General features: G+C 45.8%; 2 protein-coding genes across 4 annotated transcripts in view; one reads left to right on the forward strand and one right to left on the reverse strand.

Moving 5' to 3' along the window:
- LOC135906758 (uncharacterized) overlaps positions 1-24,309 on the reverse strand; it is a 308,457-nt gene that overhangs the window by 183,274 nt on the left and 100,874 nt on the right. Inside the window, exon 3 of one of the 3 annotated variants that reach the window (XR_011507414.1) lies at positions 21,304-21,355. The exons of 1 other annotated variant lie outside the window; for it this stretch is intronic. The gene's annotated coding sequence lies outside the window, so the exon portion shown is untranslated. Of the gene's footprint in view, positions 1-4,721; positions 5,195-21,303; positions 21,356-24,309 lie in introns of those variants that run through there. One more of the 3 variants, XR_010565832.1, reaches the window with a different exon arrangement.
- On the forward strand, positions 2,391-24,137 carry LOC135906756 (lysosomal aspartic protease-like). The gene is made up of 7 exons (XM_065438330.1): positions 2,391-2,526; positions 5,326-5,413; positions 12,449-12,569; positions 13,525-13,945; positions 15,024-15,168; positions 20,064-20,162; positions 23,875-24,137. Exons 1-7 carry the CDS (start codon positions 2,459-2,461, stop codon positions 24,043-24,045), a joined length of 1,113 nt encoding a protein of 370 aa, XP_065294402.1. The 5' UTR covers positions 2,391-2,458; the 3' UTR covers positions 24,046-24,137.

Consider the following 24,309-nt stretch of genomic DNA (forward strand, 5'->3'; position numbering starts at 1 on the left):
AAGCATGGATGTCCATAAATCGACCGCGCCCTTGTATTTAGATTTACTCTGAATAAGGCAGTGGCCAAGAGGGAAATTTAGCAAGTAATTAAGATTTCTAGTAATCATAGGCACTCTTTCATATATATATATGCATCTACTGACAGACCAACGAACCCAACGCACAGCAGCAGCAAAAGGAGCCAATAAAACGCGTCAGAAAATCTTATACACATTCAAATGTCAGTCTTCCCCTTCATATTTACCTTTATTTATCTACCTATCCGACATTGGCATTCAGAAAACACATTAGTGTGAGTTGTCGCCGATATTTCAGCAACAAAACCCACAGGCTTCGTCGTTCTTTCCACAGTTCATGTGGCACTCACATTCTCGTAACTGCCAAAATTGTCTCCTTTGGTTAGGCGAACTCGTACTTTCGATTTCCATACAGGTGCCTCTCAAGAACACAGACACCTTGTCAGAGTTAATACCAAAATAAGTCTTGGACCAGACATTTACCTTGAGCAAGCACCTAAATTATGTTATGACCTCTAGTATCTCACTTGGTCCTTGCAGAAACGTTTTCATAATTTACGTAATAGTTCTGCATTACAGTTCCGGAATTTATTTTATATGTATTTGTGCTACATAAAGAAAATTAAAGCAATGATAAAATTCCAGGCCATTTTTCGCACCTTGCCAGCTTCAGGGTTATAACATTACACCCTAACCTGCTTTCCAGGCTTCGGACTAAATTCGTTCAGAGGCTCACACAGAGGGGCGTCAGAGAAACCGGCCAACAAGAGCATGGCATTTTGGTAGTCTGAAGTGTACGTTGAATCAGCAGTAACCTTTGAGAAGTTGCTCAATTCAGCGTTTGCGAGAGGACAAAGACCTAAAGAAACTGCAAATGTCAGATCACAGCTATGCCTGTGGTTACGATCGCAGTGAGTTTTTCTCTCGAGGCGGATGCATCAGCGCTGCTGTCAGCGGCTGATTACGTGACGGCGATGCTTGAAAGAGGGGCAGCTGATTCTTTCTGCGCGCTGCTGATAAAATCGAGCTGTCGTAGTAAAAAGCGCCAGCTACGGCGTTAAAGCCTATGTGAGGCCGCCGCTAGCGAGAATTCCTAGATTTCGAGTCGCCCAAGGTACAGCAATTGATTGGTCTTTGCAAAGTTTCTGATTAGACTCTGAAGATAAACATACATATGTCTCCTCGGAGGAGGGGCCTTTTCTGCTGAATGACTGCTGACTGAAGATTGAGGACATATGAAAGGAGAAACTGCTTTGATTTATAAGATAGTGCATGTTGTTGCTCAACTCAGCGATAATGGGATTTGCGCACGGTTCCTTAGAGACGGCGGTCGATGCAAAATAACTGCTCTACAATTTTTTAGATGCAGCACGCCGGCTACAAAATTGCGTGGCTGTCTTCTGAACAGCACGCCATCGCAAAGTATACTTGACGAACTTCAACGCCAGTTTTTCTTGAAAAAAATGCGAACTTACAAACAGTGAAAGTGACAATGCCAGAGTACGTAAAAGTATAAACAACGACTCTGGTATTCCTTATAAGTAATAAAGGCAACTATGTTTCAAGCAACCGTTTGCACTGGCTTTAGTATAATTCGCCTAAAGTGAATACTTTTGCATGCTGGCAGTGGTTCATCGAGGAACATAAAAACGGAGTTTTACGTGCCAAAACCACTTTCTGATTATGAGGCACGCCGTAGCGGGGGACTCCGGAAATTTGGACGACCTGGGGTTCTTTAACGTGCACCTAAATCTAAGTACACGGTTGTTCTCGCCTTTCGCCCCCATGGAAATGCGGTCACCGTGGCCGGGATTCGATCCCGCGACCTCGTGCTTAGCAGTTCAACACCATAGCCACTAATCAACCACGGCGGGCTCATCGAGACACATCGTCAATATATGAAATATTATGTATGCAAAACATACTGAAAGGGGAATGCAGTGCTTGCTTCTATAAAGATCGACAAAACAGCCGTTTCCTCATTTTGGCACTCCGTCGCCCAATTATATCGGGCATGCACATTCCAGACGCTTTCTTTCTTAGGAAGCAGCGAGACAAATAAGTTGTATCCCATTTTTCCTATATTTCAGTGTAGTCAGCGTCAGCTGCACATTAGTTCTAACGAATGTGCTGCGTCTGGCATGCGATTTGCTCCTTCTCTAAGGCCCTCGTTCATCAAAACTGCGAGAAAGCAAAACCGCAGGCTTGACGTGCTTTTTCGCTCAGCTCAAGAAGTTAGCGCGCACTATAGAAAAAGAAAACCCTTTAGTACGATGTAAGCAGCTCTTGTGAGGGAAGATAACACGAAAAGGCTGTTTGAGGCTTTTCTTGCGTGGTCCAGCAACACCACGTAGAGCGCGAAGCGACGGTAAGCAAAACAGGTAAACACGTTGCGTAGTCGTGGCTTCTAGACACGGGAAAGGAACACACAGCCGCTGCGATGCTGGACCACCTCTTGTCAACAACGTTCATAGGACTCCTATGCTTCGGCGCCCATAAGGCGAGCAGGTAGTACATCGCCTTGATCTTTATGATAGTTTTATATGTCAGCATGGCAGACAGTTCAGCGGGCTAGATTTCAAAATCGGTGCTTGGGGCAGAGGTGGATTCTGTTAGAGTAACTTCTGCTCGTTCCGTCATTTAATTTTGTTGTTTGTTCTCCAAGCTGCCCTCTTCGTAGCTTTTTGTCTGCGGTCTTCTTCCTCGTTTTAGGGGCACAAACGTTTTTATTTTTAATTTGGGAAGGAGATGTACCGCATTTATATAGAAAAATGTGCCTGGATTTTCATTTTTTAAATATTATTTGACATTATACCATTGATCATTTACAAGGTCTGACATTCTGTTGCCAAGTATATATGTTTTTATGAAGCTTCCGTGTTAAATTCTGTATGGAAGGTGCCACTACAACTAAATCTTCACAATTTCAAGCGTATAAAGAGCAGGTGTTCATATATGCATTTGTGTGACGAAACGACAGTTTCTCGTTACGATATCAAGAGTCCAGCGTGGAGCAACAACTCAACATAATTTTTTTCTCTTCTTGCTCCCGACCACAACGATTGACCTGTGGTACGCAAGGGGTGACAAGAAAGCAATATATTGAAGCAAAAATATTTCATTCATTATAATAACGCCCAGCATTACTTTGGTCGATTCATGCATCATTAAATCATATTGTGCAGCCGCAAAGGTTAAGCAGAGTAATAGTAGGCCATCGTTATTTTTAGATTATACAATGGGAGCCATATATAGTAAAAAAAAATTACTTAGGAAACCTCGACCACAGTTCTTTTTTATTCCGCATGTAACCTGAACTTCTATGGACACGTAATGCTCTGAAAAATGTGATAAGCAAAGGACGAAACCCCAAAAAGAAACAGAATCGAAGTGAAAGGGCTGCCTATGTACCCTTGGCAGCTTTCCAAATAGTGATAAATATGTCAGCTCTCCTTTCATGAAAACGCTTGCCTGGTCGCTTAGTGTTTGCTTGCCAGTTCGCTTTCTGTATATTTTTGAAAACAAAGAAAAAAGTTCAGTGCCCTTCCACTCTGTGGAGAAGGAAGCTCTGTATGCGGGCCCCATAATGGAGGAGTGCACCTCCCCGCCGCGGGTCGACCTGGCATCATACTATCTTCGGTATCGGCCCACGTATGGGGAGTGCTTAACGTCTGCTTCACCTCCGCCATGGGTCGGCCCGCCATCACACAATCTTCGGGATCGGCTCACTTATGGGGAGTTTTATGTCTACACGCGGACACGACCCGAGGGGAACTAACCCTTAACATCCTCACTGCAAAATATTTTATCTGTACCGGCTGTGCACTTACACTGAAAAACTAACGCGTGTAAAGTCATGCATGCTGTTGAAACTGCTCAATTCTAGAAACAACCTAAAAGTGGTGCAAGGCTTCAAGCTTAAAACTGCGGTTGTCTCACGAAGACTGTCCATTTGTTCAAACTTTGCTCCGGGCATAGGATTCCACTGTCCACCCAGTTTTGATCAACAAAAGTGGCTATTTTGCTGGTTGCTCCTGCGTTCTTTTATTGCATAAAAAGTGGCCAAAACTTTTCTTTTAACATTACGATATAGAAAGAAAGAAAGCCAATTTGTTCTGCTTATCATATAATGTTAATAAATAAAGTAGGACGACACATCCCAATGTGCACTTTGGGCAAATTTTGACATTAACTCGGTAGGGAAAGTTAAACATTTTGTAAGAGTGGCTTTTGGTACGCTGAGTACAATAACCTCAGTGTACGCGTCTCAATGGATTTTATGAGAAGAAATTCGAAATTTTGTTGTGAAGGAGATGCTAAGGAAAGACGGGCACATTGTTGTGCAGGAAATTCACCCTTGCTCGACAGTGCTCAGGTTTTGTAAAGTATGGCCCACGAAATCACTCAGCCTTCAATTACATGCTTTCACACTTCCATGTAAAATTTCTTGCTCAGTCATCTCCCTTTTATGATAATGCGCTTCAAAAACGGTACTCTAATACAAATAAGAAAATCCGACATCTTTTTTGGCTAAATATGACTCTATAGGACGTATGTTCTTCACCTGTGGGCAACATAATTTATGTATTTATTTATACCATACTGCAGACCTTGCACAGGTCCAAGCAGGGTGTGTACAGAAGCATTTCAATAACACATGAAAAAATAACGTAAATCAATCAGTAGAAGTACAATTAGGTAAGCAGGTACATATGGTACATATGGTTGAAGTAGGCACATATGTACATATGTAGTAGGTACATATGGTTGAAGGAATGACTATTAAAGCATTTGCTGACTTTCAACTGTGATCTCCTGTCCGGAAAGGTTCTGTAGAAGTCGTAAGCGGGTCATTGTGGGCGAGGCATTCGAAAGATTATCTATAACTTTCTGCACGATAAAGGTCTTGATTTCAAACTTCGGAGAAAGTTTACTGTCCTTCATGTTCACTAAAAGAACCACTCACCTCCTCTTTAGAAACGCTTTTTTTTCTTTTCTTGATCATCTAACAGCCATTCTCTTTCCCCGATTCTTAGTAGCCCTTCAGAACTTCATTTCATGCGAATTTCTGAGCTTTTGAATTATGATAAGCATCTCTGTCAACGTTGCTCGGCATTCTTGGTACGCAATTCCTGTTGTAGAGCATACGTTGCTGCAAGTTCCACTGCTCTTCGTCCTGGAAGCCGGATAAAATAAGCAGATTGAGACTGCGGTCTATTCATTCGACAGCATTTGTAGCAGATTATGCACAGTGCACAGCGTTATGCTGATTCATAAGTCTTACGAAAGCGTTTTGTTTGCGTGCAGACCCTGCTTGCGTCAGACCGAAGGAAGAGGAGGAAATGCAATTCCCGGCATTGGAATATTAGCGGTGCCACTTACAAATTACAACAACGTAAGTCCCTGAAAGACAACTTTCCGTGCAAATTCTCGAATCACTAAAGGAATGCCTAGCAGTGCATTTAACCTTTCTAGTGAAAAGGTGAGTACATAATATAATACTTTGTAAAGTGTAAAGTAAAGGCACTGTTTACCAAGCTTTCGGCTCGAAAATACAGAATATCAAGGCTACATAAACGTCATCCACGCGCTACAGCAGACGTATGCAGATCAAGTGGCGAATTTACAATTCGGGTTGCATGTACGTATGACGACATATAAAACGCAGTGACCACAGTTGAGAATCACAGCTCACACGCAAACGAGATACGAAATTATTTTATTTTACGGATGAAAGATAAATCATACGTTTAAGTACTAATGCACCAAACTTTACCTTTTTCTTGATGGATGAGGTATGATATACGGGAAGTTTCTACGAGGATTTCAAGTAATATTTAAAGATAGGCGTTTCGATACACAGGATCTTCCTTGAGAGCTATGCCGCCAGGTTATTTAGAAATGGCACTATTTAAATATTACTTAGTCTTCGTACAAATACCCCCATACAGGGTCTCCCAGCTATACTGTACTGCGCTTAAAGAAGCACACGGGTTATTCTACGCGAAGATAGCCAAGTGCATGTCGCTCACAGTTGAGTAACATTTTGCTGATGCTATTCAATTTATTATTACTTTGTGATTAGCTTATACCATAAACACTGCTCTGGATGAGGTGCTGCAAAAAAAGAATTGGAATAAATCGAGATACCCTTATAGCAGGCATGTTTCCAGCGAGGTACTTTTTGACCGTTCGTTTCTTCCGGCTGATAAAGTGAGCCCACGAAAAATGGAAAACCATCACGTGACTAACCGTCGACCCGCTTCAACAAAACGGTAGTAAGATCTCGATGAGGGCTAGTTGGGTCATATTTAGAACTTTAGTTCCTATTCAGCGCTTGCTTGCGGCATTTGTTTCCTTGTGTCCTTGATTTATTCGCGCTGTTTAACCTCACCTCCGAAAAAGCAGCGCCCTCAAACGAGCTGCATAGCAGTTCGCGTCCGATTCAACGCGTTATCTGGCGCACGCTGCCAGTGACAGCGCGGTTCCTTGCTGTTGATAAGCAAATAATGGCGATAAGTGGCGGTTGATGCTAGAGTTTCTTTCAATAATTACTAGAGGAAACTCCGGCGCTACAATCGTTCACCCACAATGGGAATGATGGGAAATACATGGATTTGTCTGATCTTCAAGGTTTCGCATTCAAACGTCTTTGTGGCTTTGTTTATTACGCTTCGTACGCATTCATTATCACAAATTTCAGAGCAGTCTACATTTTTCCAAGTGTAGCAGGCACTGCGAACACGCACAATCGCTACTAATTACGACGGTTCAACTTGTAGAGGCGGGCCCGTCTAAACGCGCCAAGTGTCTGTAGACACTGACTTGCCCGCCATAAATTCACACAGGCGTTTTACGTCGCTGGTCAATGAATGCGTCCGTGGCATAGTGGTTTTAATGTCGGGCTTCTGTGCTGGAGGTTTCGTGCTTGAAACCTGCCGCCAGACAATTTTATTTATTTTCGCCTAGTTATTTATTACTTAAGTTACAAAGCCGTTTGAAGTCAGAAGGATGAAGTTTAGGCAAACCCATGTACTTCCAATAATTCCCATGCTCGCTGAACTACCTCCATTTCAGCTCCCGTAGACACTAGCGCCGGAGTCCCCTCTAGCAAACATTGCACGCAACCTTATGGTTGGTACCTCGCGGAAACCGGGCTCTTAATAACTCCTGTGGAGCGTGTTTGAGGTCGTAGCGTTTTCATCAGGGCGGACAGTTAGTGACGCAATATTTTGCATTTTCGCGAGCTTTTTTTATAACCTAGAAAAATATCTGGGAGAAAAGTACCTGACTTAAAACATACCAGCTTTTAATTTCTGCTAATGCTTTATTGACAGCAGGGCCTTTAGAGCAGTAATCTAAACCGAAAGGCTATTTCCAATAAAATGATAAATCGAGCGGAATCAACAAAAGAGTTAATGTTGGCTATTCTACTCCACTTCCAAAAAATGTGCACTTTAGTATCTTCCCGTAGAATGGGCCGCCTTCTTTTAGAAAAAGAAATGTGAGGTGCATAATAGCTCGGACACCCTGTACAATTCCCAAAAGTTCAAGCACACTTTTGAATTTTGGTACCTACCCCTGCCATTTCCTAGAACCTGATGTTTTAGCAGCTGCACGGTTTACCTGGCACCGTCAACAGGAGCAGGCGGGCACAGAAGATCAGACCGCCCCATGTTGTGCCATTACCACAAGCCCGGATTCCGAATCTGCAAGATGCAGAATCTATCCTGCGAGCGCCCTAATTCTCCCTTCACAAGTCAAGATGCTGAGCCGTCAGGCAGCGGGGTCCTGCGGGAGAAGTCTCGGCGAGCCGCATGTTTGGACGTGTCGGCGTGTGCCAGACAGCCCGGCGCCGCACCTCCCTTTGCCTGGAGGTCTCCGCGCGCGCGAACTTTGAACCGGGTGGCCAGCGCGGTCGCTGGTTGGACCCCTCGGACGACCGTCGTGTGCTGACTTTGTATTGGGCCGTTTGAGTAACAATGGTTCCTCGGGGATTATAAAAGCAGCGACGCGCTGCCTGAAAAACAGGATCCGCCGACCCACCGGGAGACAGTGTCGCTCCCGACTGGGGTGAGATGTGTCACGCGTTTTCGCCGGACGCCGTCGTGCGGGAACAGTCGCGTTTGTGTGAGCTCTCGGCCCCAGTGCCGATCCGATCTTGTCCTGTACAATGACCTGTATATAATGTATAAAATCCCTTTCGTTATTCTCATCGACGCCTGGCTCGGAGTCTTCGCTACCAACGCTCTGTCACGAAACGGGTGACGAGCGCTACGGGACCACAAAGTCGTAATCGTAGTGCAGCGGTACAAGTTCGTAACACTGGTGGCACCGGTTGGATGTCCGTAACACTGGATGGCAGCTACGGGATTGACCGGCATCAGCTACCTCGGCGCGGTGAGTGCCTGAAGTTTACCTCAAACACCAGACTTTCTCTGACACAGGTTATAGTAGCTTAGGGAAGGATTTGGTGTTGCATTGTGATAACCTTGTGTGTTTCAAGCCTAGTAAGAGTGTTTTGAAAACCAGGGGATGCTGAGGGGGTAAACAGGGCAGTGTGTGAAATACTTGCATATGTCTTACTAGTAGTGTTATAGTAGCGTACGGCAGGTATATTCAAAAAGGGTAAACAGCAGGAGGACAGTGTGAACGATGGAGAAGTACAAGGTGAAGGAACTTCTCGAAATTTGTGAGGAGTTGGGCATTGAGTTGGGCTCAACCAAAAGAAAGAATGCGATCCTTGAGGTCATGAGGACTGGGGACGTAACGGCTGAGGAAGCCGCAGAGGCCTTGGCGGGTATCAATGAACGTCGGGAAAGGGAGGAGAAGGAACGTCGCGAAGAGGAAAAGGAGGAAAGGAGAGAACAGGAACGTCGCGAAGAGGAAAAGGAGGAAAGGAGAGAAAAGGAACGTCGGGAGTTGCAGGCAGAGAGGGAGCGACGTGAGCACGAGCTTAAAATGAAAGAGTTGGAGATCCGAAATAACTCGCCGGCGCCTAGTCTCACTTCTAATGTTCCAAGAATACGCGATCAACTTCCACCCTTTGTCGTCGGAGAGGATATGGCCAAATACCTCGTGAAATTTGAGCACGTGTGTGAACGGAATAGCATTGAGCGATCCCTTTGGGCACAGAATCTGTTAGCGTTGCTTCCTGGGGAGGCATCAGACGTAATAACTTGCTTATCGAAAGAGGCGTTTGAGAGCTACAGTGATGTGAAGGAAGCGCTACTGCGGAAGTACAAATTGTCGCCCGAAGCTTTCCGGCAGAGGTTCCGGTATGCAAAAAAGGGTAAGGAGTCGAACGTTGACTTCGCGTTTCGTCTAAAAGCCGACCTGGTGGAATGGCTGAAGGGCGAAGAGGTTTACGACGACCGCGACAAAATTGTCGAATGCATCGCGTTGGAGCAGTTCTACCGTTGCATTGATGAGGATGTCCGGCTCTGGCTGCAAGATAGGCTAAAGGATGTTAAGCTAAACAAGGCAGCAGAGTTAGCGGAAGAGTATTACACACGCCGCAGCTTGCACAGCAACGCAGTGCGCGTAGAAAAAGCTGATAGGAGAGATTGGTTTTCCGGGAAGCCCGACGAACGGAAGCAAATCACGCGTCGCGAGTTTCGGGACGACGAATCCCTTACCAAAGAAACTGTAAGGGAAGGACAGAATGCATCTCAGAATGATGACGATGGTCCGAAACAGCGAAACGAAATGACGCGTTCTTTTGAAAAACGGAAACCGTTAACCTGCTACAATTGCAAAAAGCAAGGGCACATCGCTGCAAGCTGCCCAGAGAGAATTGCTTTTGCAACGATACAGGAAACTCACAAAAACATACGTCTATTGGAGCCCTATGTGCAGGAAATTAAGGTAAACGGCAAGAAGTGCCGAGCACTGCGGGACTCTGCAGCAACTATGGACGTTGTTCACCCGTCTTTCGTCTCCTTGAGTGATTTTACGGGAGAGTGCGTTAGGATACGGCAAGTGGCCGAGAAGGAGAGTGTCTGTTTACCGATCGCAACGGTTATCATTGAAGGAGAGTTTGGAAAACTTAACACCGAAGCCGCTGTGTCAGCCACCCTCCCGGAGCAATTTTCCTACCTCTTCTCAAATAGCTCGGAGCAGCTGCTGAGGGATCAGGGCAAATCATTCTTTGCCGACGTGGCGTACATGGCCCCCACGCGATCCAAAGCGCGCCCGCTGTCGAGGAAACTTGACTTAGCGTCGGTGAGCGAAAGGCGGTGCGGCACACGGACTGATCAAGGTAACTTGAGTGGCGAGCAGTCACGGGAGAGGCAGAGCTCGGACGCTGGCCTAGACGAGCGGGTCCTGGAAGTGAGTGGGAGTGACGCGTGCAGTGCTAGCCGCGATATAGACGCGACGCCGCCATTAGACGACGCGGGCTCCACACTCGCTCCGGTTTCCGCCAGCCGGCAGGAGCAGGCTGCAGTTGAAAGAGAAAGTCTGATTCGCGAGCAACAGGAAGGCTGTTCATTAGCCGATCTGAGGAAGAGCGTCAAACGGGGAGTGAAAAAAAAGGGTTTCATTTGGCAAGGAATCTGGCTTATTGTACCGCCGCTACACGGATAAGCAGGGTCGCAAATATAAGCAGCTTCGGATTCCGCGAAAATATCACCGGGAAAAATGAATGACCTCATTTGCTTCCTCAGAAGTATGTTTTCGGTCCAAGTGATTTCAAGGGGACCATTCCATTTGTAATTATTATTGCTGATTAATAATTGTTTCTTGTCTATTTTGTTGTGTTGTTAATTTGAAACCTGGTTGTTTGAGCCTTGTGTACTAGATCGTACACCTGCCTCTTGTTGCAGCGGGAGCAAAAAGAGGGATAGCAATTTAGTTAGGTTGATTTGAATTATGGCCTTGTCTGGTGTTTGACGGGAGACAGAGGGCACTTGTTCGTGTTGGGTGTTGCCTTTTGCCGGTCGGTTTTGCAAGCTGCAGAACGACCAAGCGGGACCAGTGGCGAGAAGCAAGGTCTTAGGAACGACCCGAGCGGAGCTGGTCAAGGTGCCTTGGCGACGACGTGGTGAGCAGAGCTCCTGTCCTGGCGAGTCGGACCTGGGCACGTGAAGTTACCTGGCGTCCCGACACTGGACGTGAACTTGGACGAGCCTGACGAACGTGCGCGCCTGGCATCCGAGCCACGTGGAGGCAGCTCGTCTTCCCGGCGCCTTATCTGAGGGCGGGGATGCTGTTGTGCCATTACCACAAGCCCGGATTCCGAATCTGCAAGATGCAGAATCTATCCTGCGAGCGCCCTAATTCTCCCTTCACAAGTCAAGATGCTGAGCCGTCAGGCAGCGGGGTCCTGCGGGAGAAGTCTCGGCGAGCCGCATGTTTGGACGTGTCGGCGTGTGCCAGACAGCCCGGCGCCGCACCTCCCTTTGCCTGGAGGTCTCCGCGCGCGCGAACTTTGAACCGGGTGGCCAGCGCGGTCGCTGGTTGGACCCCTCGGACGACCGTCGTGTGCTGACTTTGTATTGGGCCGTTTGAGTAACAATGGTTCCTCGGGGATTATAAAAGCAGCGACGCGCTGCCTGAAAAACAGGATCCGCCGACCCACCGGGAGACAGTGTCGCTCCCGACTGGGGTGAGATGTGTCACGCGTTTTCGCCGGACGCCGTCGTGCGGGAACAGTCGCGTTTGTGTGAGCTCTCGGCCCCAGTGCCGATCCGATCTTGTCCTGTACAATGACCTGTATATAATGTATAAAATCCCTTTCGTTATTCTCATCGACGCCTGGCTCGGAGTCTTCGCTACCAACGCTCTGTCACGAAACGGGTGACGAGCGCTACGGGACCACAAAGTCGTAATCGTGGTGCAGCGGTACAAGTTCGTAACACCCACTGCGTGGAGACGTAGAGAAGGAACACTATACGCCCTGCTTGGAGCTCATGCGGGCGTCAGAAGCCAAGTAACTCGGCTATGCGCGTGCACAATAGCATGGCCGTGATGCACGGAATTCGCTCAGTCTATGTGCAAGAGCCATACATTTCACGAGATGCTGACCTTGGATATTTACGCTCTCAATCGTAGAACTGGCGTTCTCGCACACGTAAAACAGGGCGTTACTGAAAGTTTCGCATCACAACGGCAATGTAATCTGCGAGAACTTTTGAAGCAGTAACTGCTGTTCACAGTACAGATACGAGACTAACGCGCGTTGCGCAAGCAGTAAAAAGAGCCGTAAAATCGACTTTCAGGTATACTAGCGATCGTTAATGATTCGGTCATACCTTTCCAAACAATTCTGCTACATTTGAAGCAAGAAAAAAGTTCTAGAATAAAGTGGTCTGAACTAGTTGTTCCATTCATGATCCTAATAGCAGCATGTATCCATTGGAGCATCAAAGGTAGTGAAATTTGTGTTAATTTTTTTTTGCCCAATAATTTCTTGAATTCCTCCATGCAGCTACAATACTTCTGTGACCTAAACATTGGCTCTCCATGGCAATCCTTCAAAGCAGCCTTTGATACGGCTGGCGCCAGCTGGGTGCTGTCTACAAACTGCAAAGAGGATCTGGAACTATGCCGTGAGTAGATATCACTGTTACAAAGAACAACTCCCACTGTTTCTATTAAATGCATTCCAATAGAAAATTATCCTACATAAGAACTAGCTATCTTCTCACGCGCCACCAACGCTGCTTCCTCCCCCGCATTATTACCTACGCAAAGGACGTTGACATCACAGAGACGGAAACACACAATGTCGTATTATTCTTTAACAAGTGCAGAAGATGCAAACATCCCAACGTATTCGACAAGCAAACTTATCAAAGGTGCTGCTTCTTACGCTGCGAAACTATTTCTTCTTTTCTCTTTTCGCACTGGCTGAAATGACGCACTGGCTTGATGACCTCACCTGTAATAAGTGACGTCATCCATTGGCACAGATTTCGCAGAGAGAGGAAATATATGAGTGTTAAACTGAGAGGCACGCCATGCGTGCACGAGTTATGGAACATAAACTCATGACGCTCTGCATCTAAATGTCGAACAAACACAAACAAACGTACGCACACTCAGATTTTATAGTGTTCAAGCACGCTTGGAGCAAGTTATCGCCGTAAGCATTATTCCCTAAGAAAAGCAGTGTGCAATAACCAAAGAAAATGCTTATTACGCTGTCCAACAAGAAAGTCCTTAGCATAGTGAAACTAAACATTTCATTGGCGCAAAAGAGAACGTAAGAGGTAGTGTTATTAATTGCATCTTTCAAGTTCTAAAGTCCTAATGGTATACGTGCGTCTCTCCCACAGGCTAGCAATCTGTGATCGAGAGTGTCTGTACTCACGCGCAGCAACAAGAGTGTGCGAGGATGTAGCCAGAGTAGCCACGATTCGTTACATTCTCCAACAGGAGGGTCGTTCGTTTATTTCTTCTTCTTGCTTGTAATGATTGTGTTGAGATTTTTGAAATAAATTCATTCGTCTCCAGGTATGACAAAACGGTACTGAACTATAACTACACTCGCACTTCACGCAGGTGGACGCAACAAGTACGACCCACGCGGTTCTTCCACTCACGTTGACGGCATGGACGTCGTGTCCGCACCGCTAGGAAACGGCACCGTACACGGCATGGCGTCTTGGGACCGCCAGCAAGTGGCCGGCGTGACAGTGCCACGAATGCCATTCCTGCGCATCGGTAACTTCACGGGCCAGAAGGACATCTTCTGGGGCACGCCGTCCAACGCAGTCCTTGGACTCGAACAGGGTCCTCTCTCCTTTTTTGGCGCCCTGGTGCGAGAGCGCCTCCTCGCGGAGCCGTGGCTTGGCTTGTACTTTAGTCGCGACGACGCCCACGATGGAGAGGCGCTATTCGGAGGTGCCAACAGCGAGCGGTACGAGGAGCCACTGAGTTTTTTTCCGGCCCTCGGCACATACTGGAACTTCCAGTTGGATGCGTGAGTAGCTGACCTCCTCTATTATAACTAAAACATACCTAGTATGAAGAGAGAACCGCCTATCTAAAATTGTGGAGGTATTCCTGCCCTCGCTCGTTTGTACACTGCTTTGGAAAGAGAGAACAGGAAATCCCTGTGATCAAGGACAGCATAAGTTATCGCATGCTCGATTTACATTTTGCCATACGTTGAGAAAATCGTAAATTTAGCTGTGTAATTTTAATTCCGCATTAGAATAACCTTATAAACAGGAAGCACGTGCTTGGCCAGCAGCCGCTCTATGGGAGTGTTTGGCACATATTAAGGTCGTCGAAACTTTTCTTCTTTTTTTTTGGTGAGGAGTCACGTGAAAAGGATTGGTTTGTTATTGCCTCAAACTTGTTGTCTCGGCGCAGCCGCTTTTTCTGTTCATGTGGTTGGTGTGAGTCCGCTGTCGGTGCATGACTTTTATATCCCCTATCTGCGCCAACATTATTGGGACCTCATACTGACGCAGAGCCTTGACGTCCGATGAGCTCAGCTTACGCTTTATTCGGCGCCGCGCAATATTTCGGCCAAATTTCTATGCGGCGCCTTTTGCTTGAGACACGTGTGCCACTGATTTTGCCCAAGTCGTTGATGCGAGCTTCATCTGTCTTTACGTCTTTCATTGGTCGGGAAGTGTTAGCCACATGGGCGGATTCAGTATTCGTATACCAAACTTCGAGACGAGCAAGCACCAACCTCGGTAGTTTCCGTTCTTGTCAGTGAAAGAAAATATGCGCTGTTGTATCTCCTATTTTCGGCGTTACCTGGTGTCTCTTAGTTCGTAGTTATATCACGCACTTCGCAGAAATTCCATGAAAAAAAATAAAATTGTCATTTTATTTACCAAACCTAAAGCATGCACTGGTAGTGACGTCCCAGTGCGGAATCCGCAATAATTTGGATCACATGAAGATCCTGAAGATGCGCGTAAGTCAAAGCACATAAGCACTCTTTAATTCTACGCTAACCGGAATGAGGGCGGCCAGTGTCAAAAATTGTTCCACGCTGACAAAAGTTTCACATGTGGTTCTTTGTACTCCCCCCCATACAGCATCGAGATGGGGCAATACGGTCACTACTGTTTCACGGGATGCATAGCCAGGCCCGCTACAGCCGACCCATACATAGGAGGACCACCAATCGAAATACAGCGAATCAACACTGACATCGGAGCCATGAAGGTTGATAGCGGAGAGGTAAGGCAGCTTCATATATACTACCAATTAGCATTTCCTTTTTCTCTAGCTATAAAATGGTTGTTTATTAACAGTTTTCTTTCTTTTAGGATAAGTATGAAAAAGATAAGCGACACATTAAATATAAGATACATCTCCGAGATGTGCAATGAACATTCGTTTGGTCACACCTCTCTTGGCATTCCAGTAAACAGAGCCGTATTTCTGAAATTTCATGCACGGTGTTTCAAGAAACTTTTAAAGTCATGAATATGCTTACGCAAATGATGATAGCATTCTACTTACCTCCTCAATTACGCCTCTAAATGTTTTTGTTTGCAGTCATATGTGCAGTTTCGTCCCCCTACAGGGCTATATATTTGCTTGCTTTATCTTTTACATATAAATAGCCAATAACTGCATGCGGGCGCGATATCACAGTCGTTTTTCGCTCGTGCACAGAAACAGTAGTTTTGGGAGAGCAGGAGGCGCTGGGGATGGAGGAGAGAGGATGGAAGTATTGCAGATCGTCATGTGTGTCAAGTTGGGAAGAAGTTCTTCGGAGGTCATTACAGCGCGCGGGCAACTTCTATCTTGCGAACTGCCCGCCCAAAGATCGAGCTGTTACTGCAAGAAAACAGTGCTCCATTATTTGTTATGCTTTGGAGGGGCCTACATGACCCCAAAGGCCCTACGGGAACAACAAAGCTGGAATCCAGGAACTGCTCTTAACCCTCTCACTGCTCGTGGCATGGCTTGCAGATTCTTTGCCGCCTGCTTTATTTACATCTCCGGTGCTCTGTGCAGCCTTTGCGCTGTAAGTTAGACGCACGCGAAAAGATTCCCAGCGCAGCGCCACCAAGTCACACAGTGTGATAGTAGCAGTAGCGGCAGACAGAAGCTCAGTCGGAACGCATACGTCTGGCTTTCGCAAAATGTGCTGATCGCACCGTTTATTATTATTATTATTATTATTATTATTATTATTATTATTATTATTATTATTATTATTATTATTATTATTATTATTATTATTATTAGAAAAACAAAAAGGTAGGCCCGGGGAGCTTTTTCTCTTGGCTTACTGCTCTGGGTATAGGAGTTAAAAAAAAGAGGCTCAAGAGAGAAGGAAGAAAGTGAAAGTGCGGATGATAGCGATAGTGCAAAGTCAACTATGTCCGTTTGCGATACGGATACGTTTCCTCTGCACAGAACGGCCCAATGCGCAAGTGTCTTTCATGTATGCTACAGCCTGGGGTTGTGGCCACTCACCATAAAAAAAAAATAAGACAATGACTTGTTGCACCCGGTGCATTGTGCGTGTAGGCTAATGACTGCACAATTGTGCGCATCGAAGGTTCGTCGTTTGGTTAACACATGTCACATGTAGGGAAATTCTTTAAAAATATTTGCGACGTCGTACGTGGGAATGTGGGCAGTCCTGAAGAGCCTATACAGTAAAAAAAAAATATTTTTCGGCGCTCCTCCTACTCTGCCCATGCAAAAATGACACAATAAAATGCGGTACACAGCAACTCTGCTTCCCTATCTCACACTCAATTTGCTCAGCAAGGCTGTAACTCCAACTTTACTTCAACTGAAGGTGAAATCACCTTTTTCCGAATGGAATTATTTTTAAAGGTATGATATAGCTTTGCAAAAAGAAAGGATGCAAATCGTAGAGCGATAGGAACTTCGGAAGCCCCCTATGTCACTTGTCAGAATCTAAATTACCCTCATAATGTCGTAAACCCATAAGAAGGTGTCAGACGGCACAGCAATACTGTAGTAGATTTTAACTTTGATAAAAATATTTTTTCGATTACCATTCGTGCTGACTTAGTGCTCACATTTCGTAGCTTTATCACGCTCTGGGTCTGGGTCAGTCATCACATACCAATTGGCGTTCTTATTTCCGTAGTTTGTTCCGAGAAAAGAAATTCCGGCAGAACTCATATCAAGATGGATGTCAACGGTAATTTCAATAGCACTGGAGCAACCATAGCGCGACATCTTAGTGCAGCCACTGAAACGCGTCTTGTATTAGGCGCGTATGCAGCCTGGTTCCAGTCGCCTGCTTCTTCGCCGGAGAAGCTGCGCCACCTGGTAGCGCAGCCGCGAAATCCGCGAGTGGTGCGTGTGTGATTATATATTCAGAGGACAGTGACAGTTGTTCGCTTCAGTCCGAAATCAGATACGTCTGAAATTTTCTTTCTTTAGAGCAATTAGCATTCCGAGGGCACTTCACCCATTCTTCGAGGGCTGTAAGAGCATCCGTCTGCATCCATCTTTTCCCGCCATCTTGGGTAACTGGAACTTTCACTGGGGTGTGTGCCACCACTCAATGAAACTCTGATGTCGGCTTAGCGCAATGAGTGCTTGCTACTTCATCTATGCGGCTCCCAAAAGCACCCGACGCCAACTTGGGACACTGTATTATGTGCCACTTGGTATGCGCCGCTCTTCAACGAATCTCTTGAGGCCAACTTGGGTAGCTGAGTATGTGCCAGTGCGTGTGTAGCGCACTTCAGTTACGTTAGTTACTCTTTTCCCACCAAACGTGTTACTGGGTATGCGTGAGTGCTAACGCGCAGCTATTCAATGAACCTCTTCGATGCCGATTTGGGCAACTCTATATGTTCAACTGGATAGGTGGGACAAATCACGTGGCATTTTTAAACCGAAAGCCTTAAGTGGCTCATTGGTCCAAAAATTCGTTGTTCAGCATTATCGAAAAATTGGTCGTTTTAGTTATGGCACCAGAATTCAATGGTATCACAATTCATTGTGCCACCCACGACCGTTGGAGGGAGTGTAACCCTCGACCATTGATGGAAGCAGAACACAGTATCATAGGTGTTAATTAAAGCAAAGTTAATGAAGGCACTCAAACCCCCGACATTTGATGGGAGCCAAGCCCGCGATGATTGGTGTTAGTCCAGCCCACGACCTTTGGTGTTGATTAAGGTGAGGTTGATTAAGGGACGTTTAATTAAGGTACAGTTAATTAGGTATTCGAACCCAGGATCTTTGGCAAGAGTCCAACCCACGACAGTTGTTGTTCTTAACGGCGAAGTTATTTGAGACGCATTTAATTAAGACAGCATTAATCTAGGCACTCCAACCCAAGACCTTTAGTTCGAGTTGAACCCTCGACCTATGGTGTGACAAAAATTCAATGACACCAAAATTGATGGTGCCACCACTGACACTCGAACACGTGGCCATTGGTGGGAGTTTAAACAACGACCTTAGGTGTTAATTAAAGCGAAGTTAACTAGGGGTCAGTTAATCAAGATATAGTTAATGAAGGCACTCGAACTCAAGACTTTTGGTGGGTGTAAAGAAGCAATAGAATGTAGCAGCGCTTTGTAATAAGAATGCCAAGTAATTTAAGGCATGTCTCGTGAGCGCACAGGCTTGCGCCTTCATCCTCTTTCGCGTATGCTAAAGTGACTGTCAACTTTTTTAATGCGTTGGCATTCACAAGATACTTGGCGCATTTCCCGCGGGCCAAGTATCTATCTATCTATCTATCTATCTATCTATCTATCTATCTATCTATCTATCTATCTATCTATCTATCTCTTGCTGCCTACACTGGGACACTGGGCAGTCTGAAGACGAATGAGTAGCACATCGGGCTGCTGTGCTGACGAAACAGGGTTCCAAACGAACCATCGGACCAACTTGGGTCACTTAGTGTGTCGCAACGTGTACATACAAACCTCTTTCCTGCATTCATGGGTCACTGTACACGCGGGACTGGGTAGGTACCGCTGCTCGAAGAAACTCTTTGACGCCGAATTGAGCGCTGGGCATTTACCGTTCGGTCTGTACTGGTCTTCAAGGAACCTCTTTGATGGCAGCCTGGGTGACTGGTTGTGTGCGATTAGGCATGGGCCGCACTTCATTGAATGTCTTTGGTGCCAATATGGGTAGCTAGGCATGGGCTACTGGAACCGTGCGGCTCTACAATGACGAAAACGATCACTACATTTCTCTCGTGCGGAGCAGATTCGAACCCGCGTCACAAGGGTTCCTCAAGGGCAGCAACGCATTAGCGGGCTGCGCCACAATTGCACTGGGTATGGGCCAATTTCAACGAACGCCTTTCACGCCATCGCTTTGGTAAGCTGCACCATGAATGCACTGGGCACGTGCCACTCATCAATGAACCTCTCACCAACTTGGATCAGTGAGTATGTGGCACTGAGTTTCGGGCGAACGAGAGCACAGTTATCAGCGTTCCAACGCGCTAGCGGGTCACGCTTCTCGTTTCGTAGGCCAGGTGCGCACAAGATGACGTAGCGCGGTCAGAAAGGAGCCCGAGAGCGAAGCCTACGTGCTTCGCTCTCGGGCTGACGCGTTTGACGCGTGACGCATGACGCGTTTCTCGTTGTTCGCATGCACCAGCGTGTCATGCATTTCCTGTGGCCACACGAAGGCTTCGTGGCAGCACCGCTGTACGGCACCGAGTGCTCTTAGGGAAGCGCGGAAGAGAAGTCCCGCTGCAGGACATGCTACATTTTGTTGCTATGTTACACTTTGCTATACATTTTGTCGCTGTATTGATTCGACGCAGAACGCATTACCATCGACAGTCGTCGTGAGATGGATTCCGCCACTATCTTTGGTCGCCACCTAAATATGTTTGTCTAAAAACTGTCATGAGCGCTTATTTAGGCTATGTGTGTGATTTCTGAAAATGATTTTTTTTCAAGATGTTTTGTCTAAATACCAAGTCATATAAGAATAATTTCGTAAGAGAATATTGAATGCAACGTTACTTGCTGTATGGCGATTCTTTAGTGTCACCGATTTGTTTGCATGTGTTTATTACTTGTATATCAGAGAAATTAAAAAAGGGTGCTGTACTTTTGCACATATGACTCAAGAATTTCACACTTCTGCAGTGGATGCTAGACTGCGACAGCATCGCACGGTTGCACGACATCAGATTCACCATTGGGACACGAACTTTCGTCCTGCAACCGAAGCACTACATAGTTCAGGTAAGGATTTATTTCCCTTTCTAAACACTTCGGACAACTAGCGAATAACAACAGTCAACACGCACAGACATACGTTGGGTTAATCGTAAGTACGCTGTACTTCACTTTTCTACAGATTTATTTCACCGATCGATAGCCTAAAAGACAGCTCACATGTCTCCGAAAGACTTTGATTATGGGGTGGGAAGTAGAAGTAAGCGGACGAAACGCCATAACTTCAGGTAAGGCGAGGTATAGGGCAAAAGTGGAGGCGAAGGAAGGACATCCAGGCGCAAACTCTGCCAGAGGCGACAAATGCCACTGAAGAATGCGCCCAGCAAACGGGGAAGCAAGAGACACGGCTAAGAGCCATACAGCCACGCGACGCGGAAGAGCGGAGAACCATGGATCACGCGCAAAGCGGTAAGGAGCGCCCGCCGCCGGCACCGCGGCAGTGCCAGGACAGGCGGGTTGGACGGTAGCGGCGAGAGTCACCGGTACGGCGCTGCGCGGAGGATGGAGGCGAGAGGATAGACGAGAACACGTGATCCGGCTTTGGAAGACAAGGGAAGAGCAAGACTCGCGCCGCGCGCGCGAGATGGCAGCAGGAGCGCGCGCAGCTAGAGCAGCGCGCGGATGATGACCTTGGCTACAGCGAGGCCGACGGCAACGCGCAACGCGGGAACAGACACCACAGTGCTGCGCTCTAAAACATTCATTTTAAACAGTTTACACCCTCAGGAGGCACGTGGAAGCCGCCGTACCACTGTTACGGTCACTATCGGCCCTTTTACATAACAGATGGAAAGTGAAGAATAAAAATATTCAAATAAAGTGTTACAAGATGAGACTATTGGTTCTGCCTTCATTTATGAGAGGCGATGCATTCCTATAAAGGAATGAAGCACATTTCACTGAGTCACATGTGCCGCAGTCGTTTTCGGATGGGTTGGACATCTGTAGTGAATTATACAAATGACAAGATGACACAAAACTTTTCCTAAGCTACGTTACTAAGCATATAAGGGGAAAATAATAAAGTTGACATGGATGACAACACAAGTCCAAACTACACAAAACGCTCTACACACCTTTGTAACTTTTGCAAACGCTTACTTTACCATTGATATTTCAGACATAAAAGCATGCAGAAGGAACTCACATTGCACGTGGCTCTCTCCCTCTACGCACGCCCCTCTCGGTATAGGGATCTCCTATGAATACAAATAGTTCATCAATTTAAAATTATAAATTTAAGAGAAAAGTACAAACACGCACAGAAGCAAAGCTTTCAATAATAATTAAAAAATACTTAGATAAGTAATCATTTGCACGTATTACAAATGCCATCTACCAAAATAATTACACAAGAATGTTTTATCAATGTAATCATAAAAGCATTGTTCGAACATCTCAGAATAGTTATTAGGGTGTATCATATAAAAACTAGACGATTACTTTCTGGAATACTCGTAAAGATGAAAACAGTCCCACTATCATTGCTACTGTATTCCAGAAAGTAAAGAGCGCTGAATGGCGCTATTTCTTTAACGTTATGGGCCCCAGCTTCGGTAAAATAAAAGTTTATTACAGGCAAATTTGATAGGGTTAATATTTTAGAGGTTGACCCTGCTAAATACATCAGTGGTTAGAATGCTAACGACCGATCTGAATGCTAATGATTAACGAGCTTGGATTTACACATGGCAGTAATTTTCAATACCATATCTTGTCGAAGCAATGTAAAAGCGCTGGTTCACGGTGAACAAATGGTTATAATCCGAAAGGCTTGGTTTTGCATATGCTGAATCAGTGATAAATCAGAAAGATAGGTATTACACCAAGATGATATGTAGTATTTCAGATTACTAGGAATGGAAGTCTTTTTAAAAGGCAATTATTTTTTCTGGAAAGAAATAATAGCAAGCTCATATTTGTATTTTATCACCATATAATGTGTTTTCTTTTACTCTGACACGTGCTGTACGCTGGGTGTATTCGAGGATCACGTCAGTTTAAACGACTCTTCCCATATTTGAGTATTGCAAACACACTTGCGATGAGTTGATCACGTGATGACGGTCATATCTGCAAAGTATCAAAGCACTGCATTGCGCAGACACAGGTGACATTCAAAATGCAAGCTCTTGCACACTTCCGACTGAAGGAGCCTTGGTTACTGCGTGAGAATAAAACTCGCAGGCATACACATCTCTACAACAGACGCACAGCCTGGAACCCGCTGGCTTCAAAGTCATCCATTAGGCAACGTGACTTACGCTAATCAGTAAGTAAAAACTCGCAAAAGGACCACTAGAACTGTTCCGCGCAGTTAAAAGGAAAGACAGCGAAAACCATATTTGACAGCACACATATTTGCACGAACTAACGCTTACAAAAAAAGTTGTTTTCCCAGAACAGTTAAAGACTGGAACTCACTGCCTCAGGAGATTTTCGCAGCTGAGAATTTTGCAATTTTGGAAAATGATCTCTCTGTTTGATGTTTAGCTTTTAAATGTATTGTACTCTTATTGTCGTTTTTTCACAGACATGCTGTTCCTTTTAGCGTATTCATGAGTGTTTAAAGCAACGAATTCATGTTTTCTTGTTTTTGCTGTTAGAATTTACTTGATGTTTCTTTTACCCCTCCTTCTTTGATCAAAATGTTGGTCTGCAGTATGTTTACATAAATAAAATAATGTAGGCAGGGCTCGTCACGTAAATTTGAAGAGGCCCCTCAACCCCGGTTTGGCAGAAGGCAGGGAACGAACATCGCTTAGGAACGCTACTCGAGACATAGGGAGATTGACAATACTGGCACTAAAGCTTGACTCCTGACATCATAACGACTCCACATTTCACTTTCTGCTATCTGCTCTAATCTTCAACCAATTTGAAAGCATCGCTCGGCAATACGTTCTGTAAACACTGCTTCGCAACTTGCAGTGCATAATGAAAGTTGGCGTCGTAGCCTGTCGAGGGACGCGTTCAGGCATTGGAGATGCTTTTCACTATCAACGGTCATCACAGACACTGCTGCTCTCATGAGTGCAATGCAAAGTGGCTTTGGTGTCCCATTTTTTTTATTTGTACTTGTGCCTTTTGCATTATACTTATAAATAAAGTAACACATTCAGAGCAGGCTTAAGGACCATGGAATACCTAATTATAAGCCAGATCCATTCTTGATTGCATCTAGCCGCGTGTTAAGAAAAAGGGCGCAAATTCTTGCGGAAAGAATTGGCGATGAATGTCAATGTAAGCGTAAAGCTGAACGCTATAAAGAAGTTAATCGATTTCTTATATGAAGGGTGCGCTCCAACTGGGTATATTTATTGCAGGGAAAATACTCAGGTAGCGTTTGTCGCCATAACTTGCATAATTCTGTAGAAGACAAAGTCGTTAATCAGCACATACAGAGAGGTTAGTAGCAGTATATGTCTCAAATAGCGTCAATGGTTCACTTTCCACAACGAACGCGTCTACCATTCGAGCGTTCTTTGCGATGGCGTCACTGCATTGCCGGTGAAGGTAAAGTCTTAGACCACGAAAAAGAGGCGAATTAACTACATGAAGCTACTCGGTGAAAAATAAAGAAATTTTGACGAATAAGAATAGCATGGCACTGTCATCCGCTTCCCCTGGCCAGCGTTCGCGCGCTGTGACAGGCAGCCGGATATGTTGAGCTTTGACGTGTGTATGGGCTATATCCTCATCCTTGTGTTTCACGCAGCGCGACACTCCCAACGGAAAGCGCTGCTACAGCGGTTTCATCGAGGCCGTCGAAAAGGGAGACGTCACGTGGCATCTTGGTCACGTGTTCCTGAGGCGCGTGTACACCGTCCTCGTGTGGCCGACGAGCGGCACGGGTTACGGACAAGTCGGCTTCGCCTACGCACGCTGAAGGTGTCGTCTCTCATCGCGCAGACACCTACGCCCGTCCTTCGGTATTGCCTCAGAGATACGTCGAATTTATCGAGAGCTTGAATGACGAAAATCTACGCGCGGGATCGCGCGACATGACAATAAATATATAAAAAATTTGTCTTTCCAATGTGTTGTATTTTATTCGTTTTTTCTGCGAGATAATGATATGCAATGTCACGCCCAGGAGTTTGTCACTCAGGAGTTTGTCAGACGGGGCCCTTAACACTCTCGCGTTAAAAGT

This window comes from Dermacentor albipictus, chromosome 7 (genome assembly GCF_038994185.2).
Source record: "Dermacentor albipictus isolate Rhodes 1998 colony chromosome 7, USDA_Dalb.pri_finalv2, whole genome shotgun sequence".
In the NCBI taxonomy this organism is placed as follows: domain Eukaryota; kingdom Metazoa; phylum Arthropoda; class Arachnida; order Ixodida; family Ixodidae; genus Dermacentor; species Dermacentor albipictus.